This window comes from Eptesicus fuscus, chromosome 9, assembly GCF_027574615.1.
Source record: "Eptesicus fuscus isolate TK198812 chromosome 9, DD_ASM_mEF_20220401, whole genome shotgun sequence".
Taxonomy (NCBI): Eukaryota; Metazoa; Chordata; class Mammalia; order Chiroptera; family Vespertilionidae; genus Eptesicus; species Eptesicus fuscus.
In genome coordinates this window covers 19373112-19401107 of record NC_072481.1, presented here as the reverse complement: position 1 = coordinate 19401107, position 27996 = coordinate 19373112, and the positions used below count along the sequence as shown (strand labels likewise).

General features: G+C 54.9%; 1 protein-coding gene across 1 annotated transcript; it reads right to left on the bottom strand.

Moving 5' to 3' along the window:
* Positions 1-1834: 1834 nt before the first annotated feature.
* Positions 1835-21266, bottom strand: SERINC2 (serine incorporator 2). The gene is made up of 10 exons (XM_008147957.3): positions 21110-21266; positions 11687-11848; positions 10544-10734; positions 10043-10122; positions 9452-9589; positions 8325-8494; positions 6595-6685; positions 6112-6253; positions 3304-3510; positions 1835-2408 (listed from the first exon to the last, which is right to left on the bottom strand). The coding sequence occupies exons 1-10, from the start codon at positions 21146-21148 to the stop codon at positions 2273-2275; spliced, it is 1356 nt and encodes a 451-aa protein (XP_008146179.2). The 5' UTR covers positions 21149-21266; the 3' UTR covers positions 1835-2272.
* Positions 21267-27996: the final 6730 nt, after the last annotated feature.

Genomic DNA, 27996 nt, shown 5'->3' with positions numbered 1-27996 from the left:
CGGTCCTGTCCTCTCACTGCAGGGCCTCTCCCTGCAGCTCCCTGCCCCCGCCACTCTCCCACGCTCTTCGCCCCGCCTATTCTGCAGGTCTCAGCTTCAAAGCCATCTCTCGCGGTTTCCTCTGACCCAGCACATTCAGTAAGAGAACCCGGGCCTCTGGATTCCAGCCCAGGGCTCCTCCCCCTCGTCCTCTGCTATAAACTCTCCAGCCCTGGGCTTTCCCGTGGCTGCTCCAGAATCAACTAATATTCATTCCGGTGGTCAGTCTCTCCACTCACCCCTTAGGGAGCACCTTCTTTGTATCCGGTTCTGTTCTAAGCCCCAGGGAAACGATATACTATTAATAAGGGGAGGTTCTCACCCTCGTTGCTCTTTGGGGTAGTCAGACAATACAGTGATAATCACACACATGGATACGATCATCACATCCTATATAATAATAGCCCAGCAACCAAAACGGCGGAACGACCAGAACGACCAGAGACCAGAATGACCAGGGCCCATCACCCCGGCCGGCCGCCCCCCAGCAAGCAGTTAGGGGTGATCAGGCAGGCAGAGGTGGTTAGGGGTGATCTGGCTGGCAGGCAGAGTGCTTAGGAGCAATCAGTCAGGCAGGCAGGCAGAGTGGTTAGGGGCAATCAAGCAGGCAGGCAGAGTGCTTATGGGTGATCAGGCAGGCAGGCAGAGTGCTTAGGGGTGATCAGGCAGGCAGAGTGGTTAGGGGCGATCAGGCAGGCAGGCAAGTGGTTAGGGGTGATCAGGCAGGCATGCAGAGTGGTTAGGGGCGATCAGGCAGGCAGGTGAGTGGTTAGAGGCCAGCAGTCCCAGATTGTTAGAAGGTGCAGGCCAGGCTGAGGGACACCCACCTGCCCCCATGCACAAATTTTGTGCACCGGGCCTCTAGTACAGTAATGAAGGCTATGCGGGGAAATAGAGAGTTCACCTAGAGAAATGGGGGCCCTTACTTAGACTGAGGGTCATAGAAGACTGGGGTCAGAGGTTCCATCTTTCTTTTCTCTAATAAATTTCTTTCTCTGTGTATGTTTTTAATCCACGCTTGGGAATCTATGTATGTGGATTTTCAACTGCAGGTGTGTGTGTGTGTGTGTGTGTGTGTGTGTGTGTGTGTGTGTGTGAATGACAGGTGGTGGGAGAAAAATGATAACAGGAGCCAATGTTTGTAGAATGGTTCCTGTGCACACAGCCTGGAGCAAGGAGCTTTCATCCCTATAGCAAGCTTATTAGTACAATTGACCTTGAACCACACAGGGGTTAGAGGCATCCCCCGTGGCCTCTGAGGTTCAGCGGGATCCCGGCCACTCCCGAGCATGCTCTTCCTCATTCCCCATGGCACCTGGCCCAGAGCAGGTGCCTAGACCAGCAGTCGCCAACCTTTCAGACCTTATGGACCACCAGTGGTCTGTGGACCACCGGTTGGCAACCGCTGGTCTAGATTATGGCAGGAAGAAGGGGAGATGGTGATGAGCTGGAGGCAGGTCAGAGGTGGCAGAACCTCAGGGCCGACACTGGTAAGGCCCTGAAGACAGCCCTCTCAGCCACCTCCCACGGCCCCCGCTCCACCTGACTCTGGCCTCACCAGGCCTCCTCATGTGGGCACTGCTCCAGGCCCATTTCCTGACCCCGAGAGTCTCATTGTTCAAAGCCCCTCCTTCCTCTATAACCCCCCATCCCCAGGCTCCCCATGACCACAGCCCAGGCCCCTCTGTCTGGCCCTTCTTGGTCTGGCCCCTCAGCCCTGACCTTCCATCCCCAGCCCCCACCCTGACCCCAGATGGGATGGGCACTGCACTGAGGGTGAGGGGGCAGACAACACGGGAGGCACACACTCTGGCTTCTTTATTGGGCAAAGTCTTAGAGACTCTGTAAGGCACGGAGTCGAGGAGGGTGACAGGGCGCCCGGGGGGTGTGGTCAGGAATACCAACGCCTCAGTGCTGGGCATCCCATCATAGCGCATGCTCCCGCCCTCTGGGCAGCTCTGAGCATTTCTCTCCTGAGGTCCCTCTCCTGGGGAGCCTGGGAACAAAGGGCCCTTTTCCCCCCAAGAAGGCGAGTGTGGGTGATGGGGGACAGGGGAAAGGGAGAGGAAGTCCCATGGTCTGGGGTAGCAGAGGTGTGAGCCGAGGGGCTCGGATGTGAGCCTGAGCTCCTCATCCCTGGAGGCACTGAGAATAAGGCACTCAGCTCAGGGGCAAGTGCTGGAGGCGGGGCAGAGTCAGCCTGGCATCAGGTGGGCAGGCGGCAGGGGCTGTCTCAGCTGAAGTCCCGGTTGGGCAGGAGGAGGGGGGCTACCAGGGTCCACAGGTAGAGCAGCAGCCCGGCCCAGCTGGCACAGATCTTCACCCACACGGCGGTCCAGGTGCTGACCATCTTCTGGGTCTCACCGGGTCTGGAACACACCATCATGCCAGTGAGCCCGGCCCAGTCTTATGACCTCAGTCCTGGCCTGACCTTATGACCCAGCTGTGACTCCTGACTTCAACTCTGACTCTTATTCTGTAACTCTAGTCCCCATCTCTGGTATTTTTGACACTTGGTCTTAAGTCTCTAGACACAGCTCTTGACCTTGTACCACAGACCTGATCCTGACCTCAGTTCCAATCTTGACCTCAGTCCTAGACTAATATAGTGACCTGACTCCTGGAGCTCCAGACCTTAGTCCTGACCTCTAACCTTGACCCTGACCCTCAATCCTGTAACCCCACCCCTCACCCCTGATTTTATGACCACAGTTTTGATATCTGACCTCAATGCTGACCCTGGGCCCTGTGAGCACAGTCCTGGCCCCTGACCTTGTTACTCTTCTCTTAGCTCCTTGACTTGTCTTTCTAGGCCCCCTAACCCCAGTTTTAATCAAATAACCAAATTTGTGACTTTATATGGCCCCAATCCCAATTCTTGACTCCATTAGTCCTATTCTAACCCTGTGACTTTGATTCTGACATCCACACCCTAATCCTAACCCTCTAACCGTGAGTCCTACCTAGGTCTGACCCCACAATCCAAATTACCACACCGACCTGTAGCCCAGTCTGCCCCACACAGGCCCAGCCCCACCTCCCGTGATCTCCGCTTTTCAGTGGAGGTACCAGGAGCTGAGCAGTCTAAGGCACTGGCAGGGAAAGTGGGTCACGGATGGGGCAGGCTCCATGGAGGGTCCTGGAGAGATGCCTCCATGCCCAAGTCTTGAGCAGGTTTTCCTAACCCTCAGTGAGGGGCCCGAGGAGGAGAGCCATGTGACCAGGCTCCGCGGGCTCTGCCATGCCCGGCCAGGCTGCACGCACCTGTACCAGTTGGTGAGCGTCATCATGATGTGCAGGGAGGCGAGCACCAGGCAGAAGTGGAAGAAGGAGTAGCTGTAGGTGACGCCGTCCTGCTCGTTGTCGAAGGCCTGGCCTGCCGCCTGCTGCTGCGGCGTGCCCTCCAGGATGGGCGGGCACTCCTCAGTCCGCATCAGACTGTTCACCTGCCGGTGGTTCGAGGAGCGCACACTGCAGGGGAGGGAGGAGGTGGGCAGGTGGGCAGTGCCAGGGGGCCTCATGCGCCATGGCACTGGTCATAACAACGGGCATGACGGTCCCAGAGCCTTGAGGGCCCGGGATCTGGTGCTTAGGTCCTGGGACCAGGAGTTAACAAACTGCTTTGATTCTCAACTCGGCCCCCACCCCCCGTGTGAACTTGGGCAAGGCACCCCTCTCCGAGCCTCTGATTCCTTGTCTATAAAATCAGGGACAGCAGTACCCCCCTCACAGTGATGCTGGGAGGATGGAACGGAATGATGGTGTAAAGTGCCTAGCACTGTGCCTGGTACAACATAAATAAATAAACTGCCTCTATTATTCTGGAGGTTCAGTTGCCACTTCCCTTAACATGTATTGAGCACTTAGTGCTGCAAAGCATCATACCAGGTCCTACATTTATTAGTAATGTTAATAATTAACCATGCTCACTTGCTATTGAGTTTGTTTTCCTTTTATTCGTTTTAGGTAAGTGGCTTCACCAATTACCTCCCCTTTCTTCATGTTTATAATTTTAAAAATAATAACAGTCATGATTTTTTTGGCCATTGCTTTTCTATAATGAGGTCTTGATGTTTTTAACAGTAATACTAGTCTGAGACACATAGACAATTTTGAAAATCTAATGGGATTTTGGGAAAAAAGCGAAAGGAGACCTGGATTCCAGCCACACCTCAAACTGAGGTCACCCCTCGCTGAGCTGCAGCTGCCCCCCCGCCCCCCGCCAACAAACTGCACACATACGCCCACATGGGGGGGATCTAGCTGCGGTCAAAGCCATCATGGTCCCTGCTTCCTGGCTGCTTATGCTTCTTTGCTTCCTGTGTGTGTTTTCTTTTTCATTAATGCTTTTAAATATATATATATATATATATATGTCTTTACTGATTTCAGAGAGGAAGGGAGAGAGATAGAAACATCAATGATGAGAGAGAATCACTGATCGGCTGCCTCCTGCACGCCTCTCTACTGGGCGGGGCACGTGCCCTGACTGGGAATCAAACCCTAATCTCCTGGTTCATAGGTCGCCACTCAATAGCTGAACCACGCTGGCTAGGCACTTCCTGTGTTTTGAGGGCTAAGAACACAGCCCCCATGGTTCTCAGAGGTGCTGCCCAGTGACCTCAGGCCAGGGAGGTATGAGGGGAGAAGCCTGAGGAAGCCAGGTGCCCGGATGGGCTGGGGAGGGAGTGTGCTCAAGCCCCACGGCCACTGTGTGCTCACAGCCTCAGCCAAGTGGCTGCCCAGCACGGAGTCCCAGGTTCCTCTAAAATGGATGTGACAGGCCCTGGCTGGTTTGGCTCAGTGGATAAAGCGTCGGCCTGCGGACTGAAGAGTCCCGGGTTCGATTCCGGTCAGGGCCACATGCCTGGGTTGCAGGCTCAATCCCCAGTGGGGGTGTGCAGGAGGCAGCCAATCGATGATTCTCTCTCATCATTGATGTTTCTCTCTCGCTCTCCCTCTCCCTCTCTGAAATCAATAAAAAAAATATATATATTTTTTTTTAAATGGACGTGACAGGGGCCTTTCCAGATTAGAAAAGGAATCAAATGAGGTGACAAAGATGTTTGTAAACTGCCCAAACGTGACTCATGACTCGGAGAAAATGTTCTGAAAGAGGGCATTGTGAAACGGCCTCAGAAAGTTCTAGCCCGGGGCCTGGAGGAGGTGTGGCCCAGAGGTTGCCTCCAGGGAGGAAAAGGCAGGCACAGAAAGTGGCGCCTGGAGAAATGCTGGCCCAGCGGAGTCTGCCAGATTCCGGGTAAACACAGCTACACTTGAGCTCACCATCTAGTGACTCGTACAAAACAGCCACCCAGCTGTGCAAATGTTCCAAGTTATTGGTAATAATAGCAAACATTTATTTGGTGCCTGTTACTTGCCAAGTTCTTTTCTAAGTGCCTTCTACATATTAACTCACCTATAACCCTACAACAATCTACTGAGGTAGGTACTATTTTTTTTTCTATTTTCCAGATAAGGAAACTGAGGCACAGAAAGGTTAAGTGACTCTTCCGAAATCACACTGCTAGTCTGCCAGAGTCGGGCTCTAACGCAGGCGGTCTTGGCTCCAGAGTTCACACGGATAAGCACTGGCTAAGATGCCCCTTTAAAACAAGTTGTCATGTGATCTTAAGTAGGAGCTGCTCCCTCTCAGTGAGACTGTGGGGTCCCAGCCACCCTGGGCCTTAGAGGTTATCATTACCCTTTTACTGAGGAGGAAACGGAAGCTCAGGAAGGGAAAGCCACTTACCCCAGCAGGTGAGTGACAGATGGACCCACTGGCCCAGTCCAGGCTCTTTCCCTGACCCCACAGTTGCCTGCAACCAACTGAGCTGGCACATAGCAGCCCCGTGTGCAGGAAAGCGCCCGAGGCCAGGAGGCAGGATTCAGCCCCGCCTCGGCTGCCAGTCACACTGTGCCCTCTGAGGGACTCAGTTTCCCCACCAGCACAATGCAAGGGCTGGACATGCTGCCTCCAGCCTGGTGTCTCGGCTCCCACATCCTTCCCTCTCTTCCAGCTCTGGGCCCCCCAGTCATGATCCCTCCCCAGAACCCAGACCCCTGCCCTACCTGATGAACAAGGTGCACAGGATGAAGACGATGAGACCCACGATGCTCGGCGCGTCCCACCACTGGGTCACGTAGCCCTCGGGGCCTGCCAGGATCGTCCCATTGTCCAAGGATGTCAGCAGGTGGGGGTTGCATTTCTGGTCTGGGGATAGGAGCATGGTCACCCTCAGCCCATGCAGGCCAGTCTGAGGAGCCCGTTAGCCCTGAGGATGGGCAGAGAGCCAACCCAAATGGACAGACAGACATGCAACCCACCATCCGAGTCCCAGCATCAGATAGCACTTAGCAGACAAAACGACAAACAGCTCCAGGAACAGACGGGGCCCTCCCACTTTCCTGAAAGACTAAGCCTCAGACTGGGCTTGGGCTGGGATGTCCCTGTCACCTGTAAGGGTCCCCAGCCCTCCCTGCTCCCCCCCCCGCAGAGGGCCTTACTAGCCTAAGAACAAGACCAGGCCTCCTCAAACCCAGGCCCAGACTCACCGGGGACATTGGACAGAGCCAACCAGGTGATGAACATGGTGTAGAGCGTGATGACGGAGGCCTGCAGCAGACCCGAGTTGGGCTGGGCGTCCTGGTAAGAGCAGCTCATCAGTATGAGCCCTGCCAGACCTGGGGACACCCCACCCCCACTCACCCACTCACACTCCACCAGGGAACCTCAGAAACCCTCACCACCCTAGGGCCATCCACCCCACACCACCCAAGCCACCCACCACTTACCTAGCCCACCCAAAGGTGGAGTCCTAATTCTTTCTCCTAACAGATCACACCCTTACTCCCCTGCTAAGAACCCTTCAAGGGTGGCGTCCCTGCACACTCTGAATCAAAGCCCTCCCTGGTTGGTCCCACCTTCATCTCCACCTGGTCCCCCTGCCCTGCTCCTTCCTGCTGATGACACCCCAGCCACTGTGGCCTCCGCGCTGAAGCCCAGAGAGGGTGCCCTCTCCCACCTCAGGGCCTTTGTACTCCCTGTGCCCCCTCCCTGACATCTTCCTTCCCGGATCTCTGCATGGGCAGCCCCTCTTTAGCTTTCAGGCCTCGGCTCAAACAGGACCGGCAACAAGGCCCTGAAAAATCCTGCCTACAGCAACCCTGGCCCTGCCTGCCTTCTGACCCACTACCCGTTTACTTCCCTCATGGCACTCAGCCAAAACGACCTTACTTTGCCTGGTCTGTTGCTTATTCTTTCCCACCCTTCACCACACACACGCCTGAAAATATGAATCTCAGCTCTGTAACTAACAGCACAGGCTCTGGAGCCAGTCTGCCTGGGTTCAAATCCCAGCTTCACCCCTAATAGCCATGTGACCTCAGGCAAGCCTCTTTATTCCTCTAAGCCTCTGTTTCTTCACCTGTAAAGTGGGGACAATGCTGGTACAAGGACTAAATGACCTGACAGATGGCATTAACTGTTCGCTATGAAAATTTTTCTTCCTCCTCTTCCTCACAGCCGTATCCCCAACATCTAGAAGGGTGCCTGATACACAGTAAGTGCTCAAGAGGTATTTGCTGCATGAATACTCATTGCTGTGTGACCTGGGACAGGCATCACCCTCTCTGGGCTTCAGTTTTCTCAATGGGAAATGGAGGCTCTGACCAGAAAGTTCCCAAACGTTCTGCTAAAGACCCCCCAAAACTACCTAAGCTACCTTTGGATCCCCTGGTGGGCTGAGGTCCCAAATTGGGAAGTACCACTGGACTCAGAAGGCTTTTTTTCTGAAGAACAAACAATTACTAGGGAACCCCCATTCATTATCCCGGACGGTCTGTGATTAGAAACTGGAATGCACCTCCTAACACTACTTCTTGAGGTGTCTAAGAATCATTGCTCAGTGATGTTCTCCCAATTTACATAAAAACAATGACAATGGGAATAACGATAACAATAGCCAATGCCTGATGTATGTCCCTATGCCAGGCACTGTTCTGTGTGTTCACAACTATGATCTCAACCCTCCACATAGCAGGTATTATTATCCCCGATTTATATTTGAGAAGAGAGAGGCACAGAGAGGTTAAAGCACTTTCCCAAAGACACCTAACATGTAGATGTGAGAGCCAAGACTAACCCAGGGAGGCTGACTGGGAAGCCCAAACTCTTAGCCCACGGCTCTGTGACCAGCAGCCCTACCCAGGATGCCAAATTCCCACAAGACATCCCACACACCAGCGGGCCTGGCTTACGGCCGGGCAGAGCCTGGCAAGCTCACCTGGACCTTGGGCAGGACGGAGATGATGGAGACGCAGATACAGAGGGTGAGGTTGAGGCTGACGAAGACCTTGCCCTCGTAGCAGGCATCGGGCTCGGTGTAGTAGACGAAGAGCAGGGCCACGGCCACAATGGACAGCGAGTAGAAGAGGAAGGTGAAGAAGAAGAGGCCTGGGCAGGAGGGCAGCAAGCAGGGGGTCAGGAGGCACAGGGACCCCCACTCCCTCCAGGGGGCTTGTTGAGCCAGCCTCCACTTCGTCATCCAAGGAATGACATCAGTGTCCCCTAAACGTCCATCACTCACCGACACCTTTGTGAGTTTTGGCCCCATCCTGAACTAAAATGATTCACTTTCCATAAATAAAGTAATCTTAAAAATAAATACAATGACTACTCTCAACAATAAAAAATTTTTTAAAATAATAATAATAAAATAAGTAAATACAAGGAATACAAAACGATTGGTTAAAAAGTGAACTAGGTCCAGCCAGTGTGGCTCAGTGGTTGAGCATCAACCCATGAACCAGAAGGTCACGGTTCCATTCCCGGTCAGGGCACATGCCCAGGTTGCAGGCTCAGTCCCCAGTGGGGAGCGTGCAGGGGGCAGCCGATCGATTACTCTCTTTCCTCATCTCTCTCTCTCTCTCCCTTCCTCTCTGAAATGAATAAAAACTTTTTTTTTAAGTGAACTGTATGTGTGGGATCTGCGGACGCCTGCTCTGGCTGCCAGAGAGACAGCAAGTTCAGAGAGGCCTGAAAACCAACCAGCACCTCGTGAGCCTTTCTTTCTGATGGATTGAACGGGGACCCTTTCGGCCACTGGGTGTCAAAGACCAGGCGGTACTTGAAGTTTGATCAGGGCTGGCTGGGCAGGCCCATTCCTCAGGAACCGCTGAACTAGGCCCTCCGAGGCCTCCCCAGTTCCTCTCCCCGCTGATCCGCTGAAGTTGCCCTGGAATCGGCTGCCCACACACACACACACACACACACACACACACACCCTTCCCTCCCTCTGCCTTGCGCAGACCAATTCCTGCACGAAGGCGGGGGCTGCTCGCGATGCCCTCCAGGCATTCATCGAGCTTCAAAGACCCCTGATTCCCCCGAGAGGCCGGCCTTGGCACTGACCTGCGTACCAGGCGCGGGAGTCGTACTCCTCGGCCTTGCCCAGCCATTGCTGGTTCCAGGAGTGTGCAAAGTCGATGAGCAGCACCAGCTGGATGAGGATGAAGAGGAAGGAGCCCACGACACCGAAGTAGAACCAGACTGGATGGGGAGAGGGCAGTGAGGCGAGCCGGTCTGGGCAGAAGCCTGGGAGCCAGGGCCCCTGACCCACCCGGCTCCCTGGGATTCCTGGGGCAGGCACAGTCCCGTGGGCTCCCTCTCACACACATGTATTCATTCAACAATCATTTGTGCCGAGCCCTGCACTGGGACTCTGAGGTAAAGCAAAGCCCCTGCTCTCAGAGAGCCCCTAGCCATGCACCGAGACAGGGTGGCAGGGCATGCATCAGGGTTAGGCAGGTACCTCCGTGCCCCTGTCCCCAAAGTTGCCCAAGAGCCATGGCCACGCACCATAGCGCTGTCTCCTGACTAGGAGCCGAGGCCCCAGTCAGCAGTCTGTGTGCCAGGGCACAGAGCAGCCCCGCCAGTGCTCCTCCCACTGGGGACCCCACAGCCCCCCTGGTGGCCTCCAACCCTCCCCACCAAGACGCTTACCATTGGAGAAGGAGCCATCGGGGATGTAGAAGGCGCCCACGGTGATGCCCACAAAGATCAGGAACTTAAAGAACCAGAACCTACAGGGTGGGGATTAGGACAGACAGGACAGTGGAGCAGGGTTAGAGGGACAGGCCTGGCCCCCAGAAGCTCACCCCCCAAAAACAGGTACTGGGAGAGGTGAAGAGGGGCTTTCTCATGGTCTGATGGGCACAGGAAATCTGTCCTGGCCCTAGAAAAAGCCCCAAGGGGCAGAGGGAAGTGCCAAGTAGGGGTAGGGGGTCAGTCACCCAAGTTCTGGCCCCAACTGCCTCACTAAATGCTGTGTGGCCTTAGCATGTTGCTGCCTTTTCTGAGCTTAATTTCCTCATCTGAGAAACAGGAAACACTAAATGAGCTGCCTTCTGTGCTGTAGGGTCTGGAGATACCTGGAGACAGGCAGGGGACGGGGCACCACTGCGGGAGGGACCCGACGGGGTGCAAGGGTGCTCCAGCACTCACCCGTTCTGGAAGGCAGCCCGGGGGTCCCGGCTGCTGCGCACGTAGATCATGAGCAAGGTGAAGAGGAAGAAAAAGGCTGCTGTAGCGAAGCACATGCGGTAGACGGCGCGGTGGCCGAGCAGGGAGCCACAGTCGATGTGGCTCTGCATGACGACGCTGTTCCCGGGCCCCTCATCACACACCCAGGGCAGCTGTGGAGACAGACAGTGCCGCTTGACGGCCCCACCCTCCCTGGGGCTGATTCTGCCAAGGCCTGCCCTGAGGAGGCCCTCCCAGCAGGGGCGGGGCCAGGAGGGAGGCCCTCCCAGCAGGGGCGGGGACAGGAGGGAGGCCCTCCCAGCAGGGGCGGGGACAGGAGGGAGGCCCTCCCAGCAGGGGTGGGGCCAGGAGGGAGGCCCTCCCAGCAGGGGCGGGGACAGGAGGAGGCCCTCCCAGCAGGGGCGGGGACAGGAGGAGGCCCTCCCAGCAGGGGCAGCCTGGGACTGGAGCTGAGCCTCCCTCCACCATCACCATAGCTACCCACGCCTGGGGCTGAAGTCCTAGGTATACCCACCCCCACACACAGACGGTCCAGTTACATCTTGTTACTCTCTGTTTATTTCCCTGTCATCCTGCCCACAGCCTCAGGAACACATAGTGCTGTCTAAGGCAGGATTTCCCAAAATGCCCTCACCCACTACCTACACCAGATTCCCTGAGATTCTTCTGGAAACGGAGACTCTGAGGCCCGTCTCCTACAGGACTGGCGTCTCTAAGGTGGCTCTGAGACTGCATTTCCCACTCCCCCGGAATTCATACCTGTGTACACACTCAAGTGTCACACCACTAGCCTAACACTTGGATGAAGGGAAGAATTGGGACCCCCAAACTGGGCTTGCACATTAAAGAGGGGAGAGCCTGCCGGGGCCAGTGTCTTAGGGGCAATAATGATTAATATAATTTTCCAAGGAGACCATGGCTTACAAGAACCAGTTATCCCCATGTGAGACTCAAACCCTCCTTCCCACTTGAAGAAACGCCCAGGACACACCTGCCCACCTCTTCTTGGTCAGCTGGGACCCCAAGCCTGGTCCCTTAGCAGCAGGTCCCCCAGGCTGCTCCCTGGGCACACCCAGACTCCCTCCCCCTCCCCCGGCTGCTCACCTTGTGGAGCTGGCTCTCCACGCCAGGGCTCAGCATGATGAGGGACACCAGCACCCCCAGGAAGAGGAAGAAGGTGAAGATGAGGCGGCTGATGGTGGAGTTGCGGCTGGAAGGGCAGCAGCCACACAGGATGCAGGGGGCAGAGCCACAGAGGCAGGAGGCCTGCGGGGAGGGCAGGACAGCACCCTTATCTCCGCCTCCTCTCCCCACCGTGCCTGAGCACGCAGCACCCACCACCGCCCCTCCGATGCCTCCAGATCCGCACCGAGCCCGCCTGTGCAACCCCGGGCACGTGTGATCCCACGTAACATCCAAGCCTGAGGGGGACGCTGAGGAAACCAAGCTTGGAAGAGGCCGGGTCACACACGGTCACACAGCCAGCAAGGAAAAGGACCCACATTCAAACCTCAGGTGCTACCGTGGCTTCGGAGAGAGAGAGCTGTGTCACACGGGGTCTTACTTGGGGGGAGGCAGAGGAGTAAAAAAACAAATGTTTAAAAATCCAGAAGTCTAGCTCCATCCCTGCTTAGCTATGTGACCTTACACAGCTCATTCAACCCCTCTGAACTGCAGCGTCCTCCTCGACAAAGCAGGATCGGAAGGGCACCTGCGTCTCACGTGGCAGTTGTCAGAATGCGATACAAGTTTCCTTTCCTCGTTTCATTTTCCTCTGTAGGACTTACTATCATCTGTTAAGATTCAGAGTTTACTTACCGTATTTTCCGGCGTATAAGACGACTGGGAGTATAGAAGATTTTCCTGGGTTAAAAAGCCATCTTATACGCCGGAAAATACGGTATGTTTGCCTGCCTCCCATGTCTAGCACGTACGCTCCCCCACGGCAGGAATTTTTGTCTTTTTTGCTCGCTGTGGTATTCCCAGAAAGCGGAACAGTGCCCGGCACGTAGTAGGAGCTCGGTGACCATCTGGGGAAAGAATGTAACGTGTCTGGTGTAGCACCAGACACATATGAAGACCCGAGGAAACAGCAAGCACGTGGTAAACACCTGCTGAATGAATGGAATGAAGCCCTGTGAGGAGCTGGGATTTCCTATTCTGGGGCTGATGGAAATCATTTAGGGGCTGGGGATGCCACGCCATTCACAGGCGGTGCCCCAAAGAGCCTCAGCCCTCCCGGAGCTGGGTCTACCTGCCGAGCCTTTGCGGAAGTTTATCTTCCCCCCACAGCCCAGCTCCTCAGCCAGGTACTTCCGAGTCCAGAAGGCAGAGCCCCGCCTTCGTGGAGTTTCCAATGATCAACAGATCACTACACCGTGGTAGTAAGTGCTAAGAAGAAAACATGTCCTAACAGGTTTGGCTCAGTGGATAGAGCGTCAGCCTGCGAACTGAGGGGTCCCAGGTTCGATTCCGGTCAAGGGCATGTACCTTGGTTGCAGGCACATCCCCAGTGGGGTGTGTGCAGGAAGCAGCTAATTGATGTTTCTCTCTCAACGATGTTTCTAACTCTCTATCCCTCTCCCTTCCTCTCTGTAAAAAATGAATAAAATATATTTTTTAAAAATAATTTAAATTTTTTAAAATAGAAGAAAACATGCGTGCTGCCCTCAGTGACAGATGGGGGCCTAGTTTAGTTGGGGGGGGCGGGCGTCACTTCCCTGAAGAAGTGACCATTTAGCCGAGAGCTGACCAAAGGAGAAGAAAGACCGCTCCAGGGAACAGAGCCCGGGGTGGCTCTGGGGCAGGCGGGAGCTGGGCAACGGAGGAACGAAAAGAAGGACCTTGTGCCCAACGCTTGGTGGCAGGCAGCGAGCGGTGAGTGGTGAGGTCGATGAGGATGGCAGGGCCTGGGCAGCAGTGGGCACCCACTCAGGGGTTTGAAGCCAGGAGGGACCGGAACAGCCTAATGCCGAATGATCGGTTTTGTGGGGAACGGGCTAAACGGGGACCTTGCTCTTCTGCGACCCGGCAGCCTGATCTCTGGACTGTCCTGGGCGTAAGGCACACTCTGCTTGAAGTGTCTCTGCCTTCCCGTCTGCCCCTCCCCTCTCCCCCAGACTGGAACTGCTCCTTCCCACCCAACTCCCACCTGCAAAGCCAAGGCCCGGAATGCTAAATGAAATGCCTGCAGAGTGAATGCTCCCTCATGTCCAAAGCGTAACAGTTCACGCACCCGCAGCTTGGAGCTGAGTCCTGCAGCCCCCACCTCAAGCCCTGGCTCCTATCCATGGCCACCTTTTGGGTTTCAGGCGGCAAGCAAGTGCCAGAAAAATGTTTTGTAAACCAACCACAAGAGCATTCTGGTCATCAGACAGAGCTGGCGATTAGTTCCCGTTTTACAGATGAGGAAACAGCTCAGAGAAGTTAAAAAACATGCCCTGGCTGGGTTGGCTCAGTGGATAGAGTGTCAGCCTGTGGACTGCAGGGTCCCGGGTTCGATTTTGGTCAAGAACACATGCCCGGGTTGCGGACTTGATCCCCAGGAGGGGGCGTGCAGGAGGCAGCCGATTAATGACTCTCTCTCATCATTGATGTTTCTATCTCTCTCTCTCTCTCCCTTCCTCTCTGAAATCAATAAACTATATTTTTTAAAAAAAACTTGCCAGGAGTCTTACAGTAAGTGGATAGCACTGCTGAGCTTCAAGTCAGAATAGTGCTAGCTTCCCTCGATGAAGAGTTCCTCAGTCCCAGGCACTGTGGGAAGCACCTTATCTACATCAAACCCACTGACACTATAATGTATGTGTAAATGGGGAAACTGAGACTCAGAGAGGAAACAAGACCAAGGTCACAGAGCAAGTAAGCTCAGGAGCTGGGGTTCGGCTCAGGTTTATCTGCACCAAGGGCTCACGAACTTATGATTTTATAATGGCAGCCTGGTTTAATTTCAAAAGACTCCAGTGACGACAGCAATCCCGCCGGTGCCAGAGAAAACCAAGGGAGGTCAACGGGAACTGACCTCAGGAAACGGTGCCCGAGTGCCCAGGGCAGGACCCGGCTCCGTCTTGTTGCCATTTCTACTTAAAACATTTGAGATGTAAGAAAAGCCGCCCCAATGCAGTTGGGGAGCCTGGCCTTTCAATTCACTCTGTTTTTTTAGAGATCAAAATCCAGGTGTACTTGAAACCTCAGGATTCCCTGAGCCAGCCAGTGGCCAGAGAGACCAGGTCAGGGAGAGAAAAACTCATGCCAGCCGCACCCCCCACCCCCCATCCAGCTGCTTCGGAAGCAGCCTTGAAACATTCATGCTCTCTGCCAGTCCGCCACCCGTGGGCATCTCTCCCACAAGAACCTCTTCCTACAGAAGCGCCAGCCGTGGGAGGAAGGGCAGACGCGCACACCTCCGCACACTCGGAAGTCCATTGTGGCACCTGTTCACGCCAGGAAAATAACAGGGGAAATTGAAAAGAAATGCTCAGCAATACGTCATGGCACTCCCTAAGAGGGCTATCTCTGCTAAAGGGAGCAGATGGGGAGGTACTACTTAAATGGGTCCATGTAACTAAATATAATTAAGTTACACCTCAATGAAGTTGGTTTTATTATTTAAAAATAAAAATGTTTAATTAAGGGGGGGATACAGCTTTAGGTTTTATGAGGTTATTAGAGTCTAGAGAGATTGCAAGTGACCTCAATGCCCAGGGGCCAGTGGTGGCCCATTTGCTGCATGGACGTTATAGAGACAGGAAAGATGAAAGTCACTAGGCTGCAGAGCAGCCTGGGCTAAGGGTTATGATGCAATGGGAGAGGCCCAGGCGACCATAAAACTTCCCCCACGAAGGTTACAGCTCCCGCCCCCACCAAGCGCACCCAGGGCAAAGGCAGCAACAGGAAAGCACTAGAACACTGGCCTTAGCACCAGCCAGGGTCCCTGAGTGGAGAATACAAAGCCCTGGGTCTTAGCGTCTTCCAGTTGGAGGGTGCCTGGCACTCGACCAACCCAGCCTCTGATGCGGACTCAGCAGTGAGGCCGCTGGCTATCCTCTGCTGCTCGCACACCGTCCCTCACAAGGAGCTCCCCACCTCCCCAGGCAAGCTAGACAGCCCCGGAGCTGTCCGTGGTTTGGCAGGGCGGAAAGAGGCTGACACCGAGTCATTCACATTCTCCCGGCTGTCGCTAGAGCCAGGGATACAGGTTCTTAGAATAGAACCATTCCCGGGGCGCTGGCTGGGTAGAGTAGGTAGCTGAGGGTGGGGGGCACAGTTTAGAGCTGTTTTGTTTAAAACAAACTGGCCCCCCACTTCTGGGTGTTATTCAAAGAGCTGAGAGCAGGGACTCGGACAGATACCTGTACACCCATGTTCACAGCAGCATTACTCACAACAGCCAAAAGGCGGAAGCAACCCGTCGACTGCTGACCCATACAATGGAACATTATTCAGCCTTAAAAAGGAATCGCATTCTCATCCATGTTTCAACATGGATGAACCTTAAGGACATTATGCTACGTCAGGTAAGCCGATCACAAAAATACAAACACATAGGATCCCACTCATATGAGGTACGCAGAGAAGGCAAATGCATAGAGACAGAAAGTAGGACGGTGCTTACCAGGAACTGGGGGTAGCGGGGGGAGGAATTACTGTTTAGTGGGTAAGGAGTTTCAGTTCGGGGGAAGATGAAAAAGTTCTGGAGGTGGATGGTGGTGATGCTTGCACAATGTGAAGGGTACTTAATGTCTCTGAACTGTACACTTAAAATGGTACAAATGGTACATTTCACCTTATGTATGTTTTACTATAGTAAAAAAAAAAAGGAGGGGACAGAGAGGTTTCAAGGAACAGTAGTAAGTTAGCCAAGTGAGGAAGGAGAGGGTATTCCTACACAGGGAATAACACGTGCAAAGCTAAGAGGAACGCTGTGCTTTCAGGGTAGCTGGGCAATAAAAGAAGCTAACATGGTGATAGAGGTGATGGCCAGGGTCCCGCAGGCCATGCCCAGGAGTCTGGGTTGTATCCTGCAGGCAAAGGGGAACCATTGCTAAAGAATAGAGCAGCATCAGATTTGCATTTTAGTTTTGGGGTTTGTTGTTGTTGTTAATCCTTACCTGAGGATATTTTTCCTTTGATTTTTAGAGAGAGTGGAAGAGAGGGAGAGAAACAGAGAGAGACACATGGATTGGTTGCCTCCCGCCTGTGCCCCGACCAGGGCCAGGGATTGAGCCTGCAATCCAGATACATGCCCTTGCCCTTGATCGGAATCGAACCCGGGACCCTTTGGTCCACGGGCCAACACGATATCCACTGAGCCAAGCTGGCTAGGGCCAGGTTTGCACTTTAGAGCTGTCACTTGGCCGCAGAATGGAAGGCAGATCAAGGGAGTGGAGTGCAGTGTCTCTGGGAACAGAGGGGGAGAGTCAGGGGTTGTTCTCAATAATGCAGAGAACTGAGACCAAGGAAAAGTCAGACTCTGGAATTCATTGTGTGCATTAGCCAATAATATTTACTCCTGACAATACCACTCACTGATATCATTAGGGTGTATTTAGCAAATGCCCGTTTTAATACTTACCATGTTTCTTTATTTTTTTAATATATTTTATTGATTTTTTACAGAGAGGAAGGGAGAGGGAGAGTTAGAAACATCGATGAGAGAGAAGCATCGATCAGCTGCCTCCTGCACACCCCCACTGGGGATGTGCCTGCAACCAAGGTACATGCCCTTGACCGGAATCGAACCTGGGACCCTTGAGTCCGCAGGCTGACGCTCTATCCACTGAGCCAAACCGTTAGGGCCTTACCATGTTTCTTAAAATAAGCCTCCTTGAAGACTAAAACAACATTAAATAGTAAAATTTACATTATCTATTTTACCATAATTAAATAAAAAACTGGTCCCAGCAAGGATGGGATCCACTTTGGAGATGTGAATGAGCCAGCCTAGAACTCTAGACAGAACACAGGGAGAAGAGGTCAGCCCCAAGCTACTCAAGCACAATTACTCCCCCCGCTGCCCCCTGCAGTGCTGAGAATAGAGGGCTCTGCCACCAACTTGCAGCATGACCTTAGACAAGTCTCTTTCCCCCCCCCCCCATGGGACTCAGTTTCTTCATTCATAAAATGGGCTCCTGGGCAGGATAGGCAAGTGGCTCAGAGCCCAGGCCCTATGGTCAGGCAGCCCTGGGTTCTACCCATCTCATCACTTCCTTGAATGTGGTCTAAAGCAAGTTACCACCCTGGGGTGTTCACAGAGTGGCCGCTACAAGCCAGCTTCATGCTAAAGATGGTGGCCTGTTTATCTCAGCCCCATGTAATACTCACAAAGTGCTGAGAGGCAGGTGCCATGGTTCTCCCACTTTACAGACAAGGAGAGAGAGGAAGTGACTGCCCACGATCCAGTAGCTGAGAAGAGGCCAAGCCAGGATCTCAGGCCAACCAGTCTGACCCAAAGGCCTTTCACACGCCCTCGCACAGAGAAGAGAAGGCGCTCCCTAAACACATATTTACTCACCATCCACCTATCGTGCGCTGGCATGCCTGGTGATTCCCACCCTCTGTGGGCCCATCTCACTTCCTGCAGGCCAGGACTCAGCTCCAGCCAAGAGAACCATGGTGGGGAGCTGCAAATGCCTCACCCTCACGATGGAAGGGTAGAGAAGTCTTCCCCACCAACCCGTTCCCGCTAAGGATGCCTGAAAACCCGCTGCGGGAACTTCACTCCGGCCGGGCACATCTCCATTGAAACAGGTTGTTACTGGTTCCTGTAGTAACCAACTGCACAATGTAATACTGTGTGGCAGAACAGACACAGCGTAAACTTTACTATTTTAATACTTTTTGTCTTCAACGAGCTGGTAATTTGCCTTAAGAATCAGGATGGATATTAAAATGGATGTCTAACAAATACAACCCTAATGATGTCGATCAATGAGTGGTATTGTCAGAAGGAATAAATATTGGCTAAAGCACACAATGAGAATTCCAGAACCTGCCTTTTCCTCGGTGTCAGTTCTCTGGCTTCGTCTTCCCCCTCTGGTCCAGTGTCCTCGTCTGTGAAATGGGAACGATACGAACTACCTCACTGGGATCACTGTGAGCTCTACATGGAAGGACGTGTATCAGCCCTGGCTGGGGGGGCTCAGTTGGTTGGAGTGTCATCCCACCACCACAAGGTTATCAGTTCCATTCCCAGTCAGGGCACATAGCTACGTTGCAGATTTTGATCCCTGGTCAGGGCAGGTAGGGGAGGCAACCTATCGGTGTTTCTCTCACATTAATGTTTCTCTTTCTCTCTCTCTCTCTCTCTCTCTCTCTCTCTCTCTCTCTCTCTAAAATCAATAAAAGACGGAAAGAAAGAATGAAAGAACACAAGGATATATATCAAGTGCTCACTACAGTGCTGGGCCTGTGCCACCACCGGAGAGCTCTGGGCAGTGAGTGCTGGGCCTAGGGTAAGGATGTGGTAAGTGGTTGCTGCTGTTGGTACCCTTATTTGTAAAACAGGATAACTATGTCACAGGGCTGAGGGGGAACCAACGAAATGGCATGAGTGAGGAGCGCAGCACAGTGCCTGGCACGCAGTAGGTGTGCAGCAAATGTCAGAGGTCAGAACCCCCAAGGGAGGCCACAGAAAGGAGGCTCCTTGCAGCTATTTGATGCTCACTAAGTGAAACTCTACTCTAGCGGGGCAGCCCTGTCCCTCAGGCAGCTAGGACAGGAGAAGTCTGGATTACAAATCAGGTTTTAATCCTCCCTGCAGTTCCCCATCCTTCCGCTGTGCAACCTTAGGCAAGTCAGCTGCCCCTCTGGAGGAGGCCTGTCAGGTGCCGTCTGGTCTCAGCGTAGTAGAATTCCATGACTCAGGACCAGCACGCAGCTCCAGAGGAAATCTCCACCCACCTTTCCAAGAAGATAGTAACCAGAGCTCCCATTTTGAGCACGCACTAAATGCCAGGATTGGGCGGGGCACTTTTTAATCTTTCCCACAGGCTAGGAGAGAAAGGCACAGGAGATTGGCAGGTCTCCCCTCAACATCCCCTACCCCCAGCCAGATGGAAACCTGGTCAACTCCTAGGAAACCCCTCTCCCCATCAGGAAGCAAACTCTTCCTGGCCAGGGACCCAGCCCAAACCTTGATTTCATAAGAGGGGAGGGATTTCAGGGACCAGCTCTAGATTCCTCCTCCTGGGTGTGCACAGGCGCGCACTTCACAGATGGGGAAATGGAGGCCCAGAGAGGACAAGAGACTGTCCAGGGACCCACTCTACAGCTATCATTCTCCAAAAAAATGGCCATAAAGTAAATCTCTAGATCCTCCAGCTCCTGCCCCTACACCCCACCCTAACCCACCCTAACCCACACACACACACACACACACACACACACACACACACACACACCAGGGACAAAGGAAAGCAAGTCCCGAGATTCAGCAGCCACCAGACCCCCAGGCCCCCCCTATTCCTCTCTGCTCCTCTTTGTGTGGGGCAGAGGGGGAGGGGGATGCCTGAATGAACCTCGGATTTAATGAGGGGAACAGGAAAAGAGGGGGGAGCTAGGAAAAGGAAACGAAGCAGGGGCCTCTCCGCTGGGGTCTGGCTGAAGCTCCTCCCCTATGCTGGCTGCAGCCCCCAAACTGAGGCGGGCTGGCCCCCAGGTCCCTGAGCCCAGGCGACCAGGTCCTCCTTCCCCCACACACATCCTAACCTCCCTCAGTTCTTGGGTCTTCTAGCCCGGAGTTGGGCCCGGGGAGGCAACCCGAACAGACTCAGCCGGTATTTTAGAAAGGCAGACAGGGGCTTCCTGCCCACTCCCCATTCCGCTCTGGGGCCCAGAGGGGAGGGGCTGGGCGCCTTGGAGGAGTGCCAGGAGTTAGCTTGAGCCAGACTGAATGTGCAGAGACAAGGGCACATTGGACAGGCGGACAGACGGACAGACTCTGAACTGTAGACAATGACAGCTGGAGAAGCCACAGACGGACAAAGACAGTCGGACCAATAGCAGATAAATAGGAATGAACAAACGGAGGCCGACGGGCAGGGGCGGACAGACCGAGGGAGAGACTGCAGAGGGACAGAGGACCCAGGGCAGAGGGGCCAGGGGCCGGGCAGGGCACACAGAGTCCGAGCGTCCGGGACACAGACCGCGAAACGCGCGCCTGGAGGACGTCTCCGAGTCGGGCGCGGTGGGGCCGCAGCACCCAGCCCCACCCCAGCCCCGAGCCTCAGTCTCCCCAGTTCCCGGGAGGAGCCCGCGGAGAGCACTCCCCTCCCCCGCCCCGGCGCGCCCCACCCCTCCCCCGCGGTAACCCGAGGCCCGGACTGCAGCTGTCTCGGTAGCCCGGGGCCAGGGCTGGGGTGGGAGTCGGGGGAGGGAAACCGAGGGACAGGGGGACCCGGGGCGCGGAGGCGGGGTGCGGATCCAGAAAGACAAGTTTGGAGGAAGGCAAAGGGAGAAACTGTTCGGAGGAAGAAAACAGGACAAAAGTGGCCGGCGGCGCGCGGCGGGCGCCGGGGCGGGACTCACGCAGCTGAGCAGGGAGCAGGCGCCCAGGCAGGCCCCCATGACGGCGGCGGCGGGTCGGGGGCGCGGGGCGCGAAGGGGTGCGAAGGGGCGCGAAGGGGCGCGGGATCCGGTCGGGCTCCGGGTGCCCCGGCCTGGCCCCGCCCCGGGCCCAATGGTCCCGCCCCGGCCCCGCCCCGCCCCACCTGGCAAAGCCGCCCACGGCTTTCCGGTGCGCTCCGGCCTCCGGGCCTCACCTAGGCAGGTGCGCCCGGCGGAACCCGTGGGGAACGTGGGTGGAGCCGTGCTTCCCGCGGCTGCGCGAGCCGGGCAACCGGACCGGACTCGGGCGGGAGCTCGTGCCCTGGTCCCAAGTGAGGGTTTGGAAATACTGAGGCCTGGGTTCGAATCCGGACGAGGCCACAGTGTGACCTCACAGCACTGCCCCCCTGCAGGGGTCAGAGGCCAAGAGGTGGTCACCTCTGATTCCTTCGCGCTTGGCGCAGAGCCTCTCAGCCCAACACAGAGGTGTGGAAGGATGAATGCTCGGATAGAGAAACAGACAAGTCACGTGACCTCTCCGAGCCTCACTTTTTCCATCTGTAAAGTTAGGATACCTACCTCAGCTGTTAGATGCTTGACAGATGGGAGCTCCCTGTTTCACCTAAGACCCTGGCCTTGCACCCTGTCAGCTGCCCTTGCCCCTAGCCACCTGTCCCTCCATCTCTACTGAGTCCTTGACGCCACACGCCAACATGCCCCCAGAGCCACCCTGTTCAGCGGCTCATCCCCCCGAAAGATGCCCAAACCCTGGCCCCCAGCTAAGGAGGTCAGAGGGGGCCGGGGGGTCACATTCCTGGCAGACTGTCCAGTCCCAAAGGGGTAGGTGGAAGGGACGCGGAAACAGGCTCTGAATTACTCAAGGTTCACCCTCCAGCCCTCTCCTCACTCAACCCTAGACAGGATCATGTTAGGAAAGGAAACCTAGACGCCACGCAGATGGCCCCAGGGCTACAGATCCCGCCTGGCTGCATCCCTGGGTGATTCACGGCGCCAGCTTCGCCATTCACGGTGCCAGGGCCCCACACACATTCCCTTCACTTTCCCTGCTCCATGCCGGCGCCCACGCCATGTCCTTCTCTGTGGACGGTCTCTCCCTCCTTACCCCAATTTCCGCCCTTTGAAGCCCTGTTCACATCCTTATCTTCTCTGTGAAGAGAACACCTCCCCCCACACACACACACCCTCTACCTGGTCCTGTGAGGAATGAATGATCCAACTTCCCTGTGTTTCTGCAACGTGAGCCTCCGTGCTGGCCTCACAAATAACGCGAGTTACCACAGAGCTGGGAGCTCTTTCGCCTACATGGTCCCATTCAGGCCCCAGATAACCCTGGAAGTAGATTCATTCCTCACCTCACCCCCATTTACAGATGAGGAAACTGAGCCTCAGAGAAGTCCAGTGGCGTGCCTACGTGCAAACTGACCACTAGGTAAGCATGGCCCGTGACTATGTGGTTGTTATTGTGGCTCCAGGTCACACCGCTCAGAAGGGCAGAGCTAGAAGACCACTCGGCCTGGCCTTGATCTCAAACCCAGGGCCTGTCCCTGACACCTCACTGCCTGTCTTGGAAAGTGGGGGTGACAATACCCAGTCCACCTTTTTTGGGTCCAATAATATGTCCAGTCCTGCCCTCGTCCGAGGCCCTTAGGAGACGCTGAGCTGCCCAGCGACTGTCTGATTCACCTCTGACAGGACGGCAGTAAATGCCTTCTGAATGAATGGATGTCTGAGCTTTTAACACAAGCCCAGTTTCCTCGTTCCTCTGTGACTGACTGGCCCCAAAACAGCCTGTACACGGTCCCCTTCCACCCAGCAGTCTTCTGCCCCCGGAATGCCACGGCCTTCCACCGGAGTCAGCTCCTTTGACACTTGTGCCCCAAGGGCCGAATCTCCATTCCTCAGCCCCTCCCCCCCCCACCCACCCCCCACCCCCCCGTGAGCTGGTGCAGTAGAAGGACCCAGCAGAGCCCACACCAGAGACTCTTGCTCCTCACAGCCTCTCTGCTGGGGGCCACTGCACCTCCCTATCCCTCCATCCCCTCCCCTGAAATGGGGGTGGTTATTCTGCTTAACCTCACAGAGCAGTTGTGAGCATTGAGAAAGCATTCGGAGAGATGGGCAGTTATCTGAGAGGAGTGAGGGGGTAGCTGGACTGCAAGTGTAAAGAAGAAAGCCCCCCTCTGGTTTTAGACTGAAATTTTCCCGAACAGGGTGATGGGCTGCCATTGTCCTGGACTCACCCTGCCCAAGACCGAGGTGACGTGGGCTCTCCCATCCCCCCACCCGGTATCACCCTGCATGGAGGGGCCAGCCTTCTCGGCTGATACTCACTGTGTAGTCTTGTCCTGGTGACTCATCCTCAGTCAGCCTCATGCTTCTCATCTGTAAAAGGGAGATAATCGTTGTGGCTCCCGGTATCTCAGGGGACTTTCGAGGAGGTGAAATGGGGAGGTAGAGAAAGAAGCTTCATTTCTCTATGTCCTGACCAGCCTTGCTCCCAGCCTTGACCCTCCTGCATGAGGCCAGAATCACTGTCTCTCACGCCTCCCAAGGCAAGATCACAGTCAGTACTGTGTGTTCCTGGGAAGTCACCCAACCTCTCTGAACCTCACGGAGCCTGAGATTCAGGACCACCACAGCAACCACGCACGGCCATGCTAACGGTGTCCATCGCGAGAAACAGGCAGCGGTCCCTTAGTCCATCCCCTGTGCCCATCACCAGCCCAGACAGATGCTCAGCCAAAGGAAACAGGCTCTGGCTTCTCGAGCCAGTCGCTCCAAGGGTTCCTTAATCTCCTCTCATTGGGCCTCAGTTTCCAAATCTGCAATATAGGCACAAGCCCCTGCTCAAGTCCCCAAGTGACCCCCAATAACTCCAACCCATTCTTGCCCCATCCCTTCTCACCATCCTCCCGTCCATGGGGACTCAGATGCACTCTGGCTTTGAGCCTCCTGTCCCCGGGGCCTCACTCTCTGCACTGGCCTCCACTTCCCGCTTCTGAGGCATTTACAGAGCAGGGCTGAAACTATCCCTTATGAATATGCATGTGGGATAATGAGGGCTTGGGATTGGGGGAGCACCTGGGAGAGGCGTTCACAGAGGCACCATCCACCCCCACTGGCTCTCTCCATACACAGCCCCCACCAAGGCTGCCCGCCCTCCCAAAGGGTGCATGGGAGTTCAGGGCAAAGATAAGGATACCCACAGCAACCATTGTTAAGTGCTTACAACCTGCAGGCATCCTGCTAAGAGCGTCTCCTGTAAGGTGCTTCTAAGGTGGGAACTATTTTCCCCATTGAACAGGGAAGAGAACTGATGCTCCATGACGTGGAGTGACTTATACATACATCACATGTGGAGGGTGCACAGTGGCTACGTGCAGAGTGAGGATGGAACGCAGGTGTTGTCAGACTCCAGAGCTGGTGCTCTGAACCCCTGCTGCCCAGATGCACGGGGACTCGCCTGGAGCCCTGAGCACATGGTCACGGGGCCACCCCTGAACCTCACACTCCAGCAGGGGAGCTCACCGTGGTCTTAGGAGACCAAGGCTTTGGGAAAGGACCTGGGTCCTGGAATTCACTTCATCTCCAGAGAAGGAGACAGGCAGACAGGTGTGTGCAAACAGTGCGTGTTCACACGTGTGTGGACACACAGCTGGTGCATGTGTGAGCATAGGTGCCCGCACAGTGTGTGTGCGCATGGATGTAAGCGTGTGTGACGGGTGTCCTGAGGCTGCCTGGTATGTGCACTGTTGTGCTGCTTTTGTTCCTGTTACAACCAGCACTTAGCGAGGCCCCTGTGTGCCAGGTGCTGGGATGTGGTGTGAATGAGGCCAGCGCAGTCTGTGCCCTCCTGGAGTGGCAGTGGGGTGGGCTTTGCGCCCACACGCGGTTAACACTCTGCAAGGAATCTCTGTGGGAGGTTTTCTTCCCCCCATGGTGGGATGTGCTAGGAGGTGAGGAGACAGTGGTGGAAATTTTTTTTAAAAAGTGGGACAGGTGGGGTAGGGAGCTGCAGGGGAGCCCCTGACGCTTGGCCAGAAATGAGGGGTGCAGAGTAAGTCAGGGCCTGGCACGGGCTCCACGGGGGTCACAGGTCTGAGGATTCTAAGAGGACTTTGGGTGCTTTCCTCACAGACATCAAGGGTCTGCCGTGAGTGCACATGTGGGCACTGTGTGTGTGTGTGTGTGTGTGTGTGTGTGTGTGTGTGTCAGGGCTTGTTACTGTAGGGGAGAAGGTTGAGAGAAGAGAGTGTCATTTGTCCCAGGCCTCACATTCATAAGCCTAAAAACTGTATCAAAAAACGAGATGGAGCCCGGCCAGCGTGGCTCAGTGATTGAGCGTCAACCTATGAACCAGGATGACATGGTTTGATTCCCAGTCAGAGCACATGCCCGGGTTGCAGGCTTGATCCCCAGCGGGGTGAGGGAGGGCGTGCAGGAGGCAGAGGATTAATCATTCTCTCTCATCATTAATGTGTCTATCTCTCTCTCTCCCTTCCTCTCTGAAATCAATAAAAATATATTTTTTTTTAAAAAATGAGATGGATGAATGGAGGGATAGATTGATGAATAGATGGGTGGATGGATTTGGATGGATTGATGGATAAAAGGAAAGAAGGACCGATAGAGGGATGGATATGTAATAACACAGATATTGCAACACGTTCATTGTAGATTCCAGGCAGCAAGGATGTGGGTGTTCACTGTACAATTCTTTCAACTTTTCAGGGTGACGGAACTTTTCCATGGCGAAATGTTAATAAACAATGGAAACGCAAGGAGGCTGGATGTTTAGACCCAACAAATCATGCACAAGAAGGAAAGACTAGAAGGCTCTCAGGCAATTTTAAACGTATATCCCATCACTGACCACACGGCACTGTGAACTCGTGTTCTTTATAATTTCTGTAATCATCCTTTGCTTCTGTTTGTGAGTGAGTGTGTGTTAAAGATGTTAATTTTTTAAATAAAAACATGTAAAAGTACCACAATTGTGACATTTCTTCATTTTTAACTACTGGGAGCCTGAAAAGACAGAAGGCCTTGGGTATGTGTGTGGATGCACACATGTGCACATGTAGGGATGTGTGCACATGTAGGGATGTGTGCACATGTGGGGGGGGGTGCTGGCACCCAGGTGTGAGCCCACCCAGGAGCTCAGCCTCTGCCCAGCCCCGCGTGGCCAGCACCATTCTGGGAACGAGAGGATGTCTTGGGGCTGAGAAAGGGCAGCCACTAAGCCCCAGGGCGGCCTTGGGAGCAAGAACTCTGTTATCTGAGGCTTGGACACGCTCAGGCCAAGCGGCGTCCCTCGGTCAGCAGCGGGAGTGTAGGCGGCTGAAACGGAGGTGTTTCCTGGAAGAGGGTAAGGCGAGGGCAGGGTGCCCACAGCCCCCCTGCAACCCTGTGGCTCCTCCCTTCCTCCCCATACATGCGTTACTGCCGGTCTGGCCATTTCTTCTCCCCTGCCCAGAGCCTGTGGGCCCACATGGTACAGATGGGGAAACCGAGGCCTAGAGAGAATGGAGCTGCCCAAGCCACAGAGTCAGCAGCAGAGTTAGAACTGAGATCCAGCCCGGGTTCTGTCCTCTGTCCCCACTGCCTGCCGCCTATGCACGCCCTCCCTTCAGGCGCTGCAGGAGGGGGTCCCGGCCAGTAGGGGAGGCCCAGACTACCCTCCTGCCTGTATCACACACGGGGTCCAGGAGGCCATGTGAGCACCAGAAGCAGCACATGGCTGGGAGGTAGGACCTGATTCTACTCCCAGCTCTGCCCTGGACCCTGTCAGACCCTGGTCAGCTCCCTGCCGCTCTCAGAGCCTCAGTTTCTCCATCTGAAAAATAACAAGACTTGCTGCCCTGGTCGATGTGGAAGAGGCAGGTCACCTCTGTCCACTCAGTCCCCTCATCTGCCCTCCACCAAGAAGCTCCCCAAAGAGACTCCCACCCAATCGCAGACCAGCGGGTAAGTACAGGCTTCAGCCCAGAAGCAGGCCCAGTTCTGGCTGCATGGCCCCAGGCAAGGCCCTCCAAGCCTCAGTTTACTCCCCTATAAAATGGGCGGAACGATCCTAACCTCATAAGGCTGTGTGAAGTTAAGTGAGAGAATTCGTGCCCAATGCTTGACACATGAGAAATATATTAAAACTTCCAGTAACAGTGGCTGTTATTAGTAATTAACCCCACAGAAGAGCCACACACGAGCCCGCTGGCTTCGCCATGACCCGGATCTGTTGTTTCAGACCCCAAAGCCAATGCTTTTGGCAGCTGCTACCCCAGATTCCTCAGTCCATCGATCTCCGATCTCCGCAGCTGCTCTGGAGCAGCTGGGTGTGTGGAAGCTGCTTCCAGGCCAGGCAGGGGCCTGGGGAGGGAAGCGCAGGGCTCCCTGTAATCAGAGAAGGCCTCTGCAGCCAAGCCCCCAGTAGGCCATCATTAGCGCCACACCTGCCCGCCCCCGGCCCTGGCCTGGCTGCTGAGGCTCCAGAGAGAAGGCAGCAGGTGTTGAGCCAAAGTCTTGCATTCCCAGCGCTGCTGGGTTCACGGTGACACAACCAGAAGGGAGAGTCTGCTGGCAGCCAGGGCTGCACCCCACCAGGCAGCAATCAGCCCAAGAGGACAGAGACGTTGGCCTTGAGAATCCTACAGTGCTGGAGCTGAAGGAAGCTCAAAAACCACCTAGTGTATGTCCATACAGTGGAATGTTATCCGTTCTTAAAAAGGAAAGAGATTCTGACACATGCTACAGCATGGATGCACCTCAAAGACATTATGCTCAGTGGAATAAGCCAAACACAAACACTGCATGATTCACTTAGATGAGGTTCCTAGAGAAAAACCCACGGA

Excerpts from the sequence above, each read along its gene's own strand:
- SERINC2 (XM_008147957.3), bottom strand. The coding sequence starts at position 21,148 with ATGGGGGCCTGCCTGGGCGCCTGCTCCCTGCTCAGCTGC. Across the intron at positions 6,686-8,324 it reads CCGTCCTGCCCAAGGTCCAG|GACGCCCAGCCCAACTCGGG; the intron begins GTGAGCTTGCCA and ends TGCTCTTACCAG. Across the intron at positions 6,254-6,594 it reads GGCTCTGTCCAATGTCCCCG|ACCAGAAATGCAACCCCCAC; the intron begins GTGAGTCTGGGC and ends TCCTATCCCCAG.